This window comes from Montipora capricornis, chromosome 1, assembly GCF_036669925.1.
Source record: "Montipora capricornis isolate CH-2021 chromosome 1, ASM3666992v2, whole genome shotgun sequence".
Classification (NCBI taxonomy): Eukaryota; Metazoa; Cnidaria; class Anthozoa; order Scleractinia; family Acroporidae; genus Montipora; species Montipora capricornis.
This window is the reverse complement of record NC_090883.1, coordinates 18,691,138-18,696,137: the sequence shown is the minus strand read 5'-3', so window position 1 is coordinate 18,696,137 and position 5,000 is coordinate 18,691,138. Positions and strand designations below refer to the sequence as shown.

The window sequence follows — 5,000 nt, the reverse complement described above, 5'->3', positions numbered from 1 at the left end:
TTTGGTTTAAGGATGTATAAGTAAATAAATTTTACCTCATTATGCAGCTATCAATGTTAAGCCCCATTTTTGGGGAAGCTAGCGTCATTTTTCCCACCCCTGGGCATGAACGTCAAGTAACTAATGAATTTGTTCATTAAGCTTACATTGAATCAAGGATGCACAATGATAGAGGATAACATTCATGAATATGTAAAAGTATACAAAAAGCAATTACGAAAACCAATAGAAAGAAGCTCTCTTCTACTTGTCAACACTCCTGCAAAGACTGAATTGAAACAAGTAATGATCCATATTTACGAAAGAGTATACAGACAGACATGGTCACCTTTCTTTCACTTGTACTCATGGTGTCCAAAGTCCTTCCCATACCGAGATTGCGGATAACTCATCTCCAGATTCTGTCGGTCTTCCAAGATGGCGGGCATGTCAAATTGCCAACCATGGGTCAACGCTCTCTATCAATTCCCCGTGAGGCTTAAAATTGATAGGTGCATTTAAAAGAATAAACTTTTAAAGAATAATTAAAAAATACTCTACTTTTGAATTTTTTTCCCTGTACAGCGTTGATTCCTAAGCGAACAACAATGAAATATAGAGAGTCTTTCTCTTCTGTACTGAATTCCTTGCAAAATCAGTCGTACGAATGCGTCTCTCGTAATAATTAAAGTTTCAAAGCTTCCTGGTTGTTGAGGGATGGACGAGCTACAACATTTTAATCAAAGTCAGCAGGTAAGGCGGGAGTGAATATTTCCTCTTTGTTGACTTCTCAGAACGAAGGCAGTTTTATAATTCAATGTGCACAGACACATGATTTATCATTCTCTAATTGCTTCCTTCGTTTCTTAGAAGAAAAAAAAAACAGTTAATTAATATGACATCTTGGATTGCACGTGGGGGCTACCTCTGATTATACATTCATGAATATTGGAGCAAGAGTACTTTTCTGCTGTCAGCCCTTATACAGCAGTCGTATCGAAACGTTAAAACTTCCTGGTTGTGGAGATCGACGCATTTACAAAGTTTTAAGCAAAGTCAACAGGTAAGGCATAGTCATTAATGTTGCTCTTTGTTGACTCTCACACCAGAATCGGCTAGGGGAGGAGGCACGGGTCACTATATGGTAGCAATTCACACACTTATGCATCGCTTTTAATTTGAAGTGGTTTTCAACTGTCTGACACGCAATGCAGTTTGCAGCAATGGTTTTTTTTTGTGATAGTTATTTTACTTGTCAACTTTCCATTTAATCTGTCCAAGATTGTACTGCGAGGAAAAAGATCGACTTCAAGGTCTCATCCATCATAAATGTGGTGTAAGCGTACAGGCTTGTTGATTAGCTGCATCCACTGGGTCCGTTGCGGTAGGCAGACAGACATGGAAAGCTTCTTTGGAGGCCCTATGTGCCACCCGGCACGCGGAGGATAGGTAACAGGTAACTGAGTCCGGCCAATCCAATTCGGCCAGCTCCCTGGAGCCTACGGTCGGTACTTCATCAATGTTAAGAAAACACTAAATATTTGTACTTGTTTGCAATTTTCTCACCGTAACTTTTCGAAACAAAAAGTGGAATTCGCCACTAGTTATGCCCGCTTTTTCAACTATTTTACATATTTTTTTCTACTATTTACGCATCGAGGGAAATGCGTTTGCATGAAAATTTAAAAAGATAGCTCTGTCCACGTTATTTAGTGGCCATATTGGTATCAATGTGTTGAAAAAGGGCACTAACAGTACAGAAGAGAAAGCATATTGACGGTTCTTTGATCAGCAAGAAAGAAATAGGACGAACGCTACAGACATCGTGACAACGATTGCGTCACGATTGCCATATCACAATATAAACTAATTGCGATTTTGAGACGGCAATACCACATTATATTGACGGCTAGTTGGGAGAAAATATATTCCGTATTGGGCGGAGTCGCCGTCTCAAAATCGCAATTAGTTTTGTATCGCAATCCATCATTAATAAGGATAAATAAACTGTAAACTAATCAACACGCGCCTGATCGAAATTTCGATTCTTTCTACCTGCGAAATGTATTTGTTTGCGTACGTCAGCAACCCACTTCAGTGCAACGACGTCAATTTCAACATTAGAACCAATCACAGGCCGCGAAAGTGAGACAGCAATACCACGAAATATTGACGGCTCGCGCATAGGCAAAACTATAAGGAGATCGCGATACTAAGGAAAAATTCATGCAATATGTCGGCAATGCTTTATGCAAATCTCGAACATAAATTCCCGTCAAGGAAAAATGATCATTAAATGAAAAAACCGGTCATGTATTTGCACGTTATAAAATGGGGGCAGTTTGTTTTTCCTCATATCCACAAATTGTAACGTTTGTTATCATTGGGGGTCTGGAAAGTGTAAATTTAATGAATTTTCCGCTGGTATTCCAGTAATTAGTTATGCTCCAATACCTTCGCTCCTCCTGTCGTACCTACTCACTTGTTCTAATTATGCATAACTTTTGATTGGTTAGTCTCTGGTATTTATAACCTCTGTGACCGTTGAATATTCACTCACGCTAGCGATCCACGCAGTTTATACTTCAGCATTTATCCCACCCTCCCGCCCAGCTTACTGCAGTTGTTGTTATTTTTGTTTACAGGCCGTAGGGATGCTTGTTACGAAGGGTTCCGCTGTTTCAAATGTGGAAAATACGGTCATTAGGCTAAAGACTGCCGTTCTGCCTTCTGGCCAGGAGGTCACAGTTACCAGTCCTACAATCACAACTCCTTACCAGTACCTTCCTACAACAAGCCAACAGGAATTCAGTCAAGCCAGCCAGCTATCAAGTATTGAGTAAGACTTAGCGCAGGATCGGAGGACTTTAAGGGGCATGTCATTGCTCTAAGGATGGAATTTCTTTACTAGACTTATTGCTTGTGACGTCTGGCGGTGGCGGCACCTTTCCAGCTTATCTGCTATGATTAGTTTCCAGCGTTTGCTTGGATGTTTGGCTATTTCTGATGGCTTCACCATTGACGTTGCATTTTCTTGGCACTAGCCATGCTAGATCTAGGGTGGCTGCACCCGTTTGGAATGTGAAAATAATCAGTTCTGACTTTGTAGGCACTGGCCTTATTGGAAGTTGGCGCCGATTGGTACAGCTGTTTGTATGGGTGACCTGGCACCCACCAGGTATAATTAGTTTTTCTAGAATTATGAATTGTATGGGTTTAAAACCGCTTTACTTCGAAGTGTTCTTATTTTGTAATTTCAGATACTTAGTTCAAGCGGAGCTTGGGAACCTTTCCTGTTTTCGTGTTCACCAAATTCTCGCCAAATCGTGATCGTGATGTTACAGTCCCGTGCGAACTCTGCAACTAAAGCCTACCTTCGGGTCATCAAAAGGTTTTTAGAGTGGTGTAAGAGTGAGAAAATTAAGCGCTCAACTGCTTTTTTCCGTAAGCACGGTATCGCTTTATTTGTTTGAAAGCCATCAGTCTCGTGCTTCAATTGCGTCTTTAATCCACCCTCATGCTGCGCTTAAATGGTTTCACTCGTTTGTGCCTAGCTTCGACCGTAATCCTCTGGATAGTGAATTTTGTAAGAATTTAATTGAGTCGGCAAAACGCATCAAGTCTAAACCAATAGCCCATTTACGAGTTTTCACGTTGCTGAAGACTGGTCCCGAATTTGGACGTGAAAGCGAGGCTTCGTGCGAAGTCAGGCTTGGCGGCGCGAAAATTAAAAGAGATCGATGGTTTTTCTATCCCTAATCTAATGAATCTAATGTTTTATTGACAATATGGTTTACTGTTCAGTTGCCTGCTGTAGTAACGGAAATCACAATCGAAAGGATCTCTCGTATTTTACTTTTCCTTCGGACAAGAGAGTTGGGACCTGGATTAAATTTTGTCGCCGAGCGGACAAAAAGTTTGCAGAGGAAGCAGCGAAGGCGAAGACGGGAAAGGCCAACAACTTGCGCATTTGCAGTGCTCATTTTTCCCCTGAAGCCTACAGAAAAACTTTGAATGGCAGACGGGAAACACATGACACTGCCCTGCCGACTTTGTTTCGTCCAAAGCATGATTGCACGCCGAGAAGTGCTCGTTACGAGAAGTCAAGTAAAAGGAGGCGGCTCAAGACCAACGACAAAAATAATGCGTGCTTAGCAAACCAGCTTCCACTAGGTGCTACAGATAGTGAAAATTTAACACATGTTGCTTATTGTTACGCCGATTTCTTTAACGTTGAGCATGACCATCCGTATTGTTTATCACCGGAAAACGATCTAACTCCAAAACGATTGTTTGAAAATCCTGAACCCGAAAAGGTTAAGCCAGTGGGTTGTCAGACTGACATGAGCACATCTGATTTTGAGAAACTTGAGAACGAACTAAAAAGCCTCAGAAAAAGGTTAGCAGACAAAAAAACACTGAAACGTGACTTATTTATGGATGATGTGCTAAAAAATGACGATTCAGTGAAGTTTTACACGGGAATTCCTTCGCTGGGATGCTTCAATTTAATTTCAGAACTGCTCACACCGCAAGCTGAAAAGCTCAAATATTGGGACAAAAACAAGGATAAACAAATGAAATACCAGACGGCACCCAACAGCAAACCTGGACCTAAAAGAGGTCTAACACTCAAGGAAGAATTAATTATAACTCTTGTAAGGCTGAGACTTGGGTTGATGGGAAGACAGTTGGCTGATATTTTTTCTGTTTCCCAGTCACAGCTCAGCAGGATCTTTACAACATGGGTTTGCTTTCTTGCAACAGTATTGAAAGAGGTACTAGTGCTCTGGCCAAGCCAAGAGGAAGTGAAACGTAACCTTCCTCGATCATTTAGCAAGTACCCAAATACAAGAATAATAATTGACTGCACTGAAATGTACATAGAGAAGCCCACCTCCCCTTACGCTCAAAGAGCGACATGGAGCGAGTATAAGGAACATAATACAATAAAAGCTCTTGTTGGGATCACCCCTTCTGGCTACTTCAGCTTTCTTTCAAAATTTTGGACGGGAAGTACC

The 5,000-nt window shown here is 41.2% G+C and overlaps 2 protein-coding genes across 2 annotated transcripts in view; both read left to right on the top strand.

Annotated features, from left to right (window-relative positions):
• Positions 1-5,000, top strand: part of LOC138020617 (uncharacterized) — a 55,079-nt gene that overhangs the window by 33,147 nt on the left and 16,932 nt on the right. The gene's annotated exons all lie outside the window — the stretch shown is intronic.
• Positions 3,768-5,000, top strand: part of LOC138052114 (uncharacterized) — a 2,139-nt gene continuing 906 nt past the window's right edge. The window contains exon 1 of the mRNA XM_068898494.1: positions 3,768-4,794. Coding sequence (XP_068754595.1) covers positions 3,768-4,794 — 1,027 coding nt within the window. The remainder of the gene's footprint in view (positions 4,795-5,000) is intronic.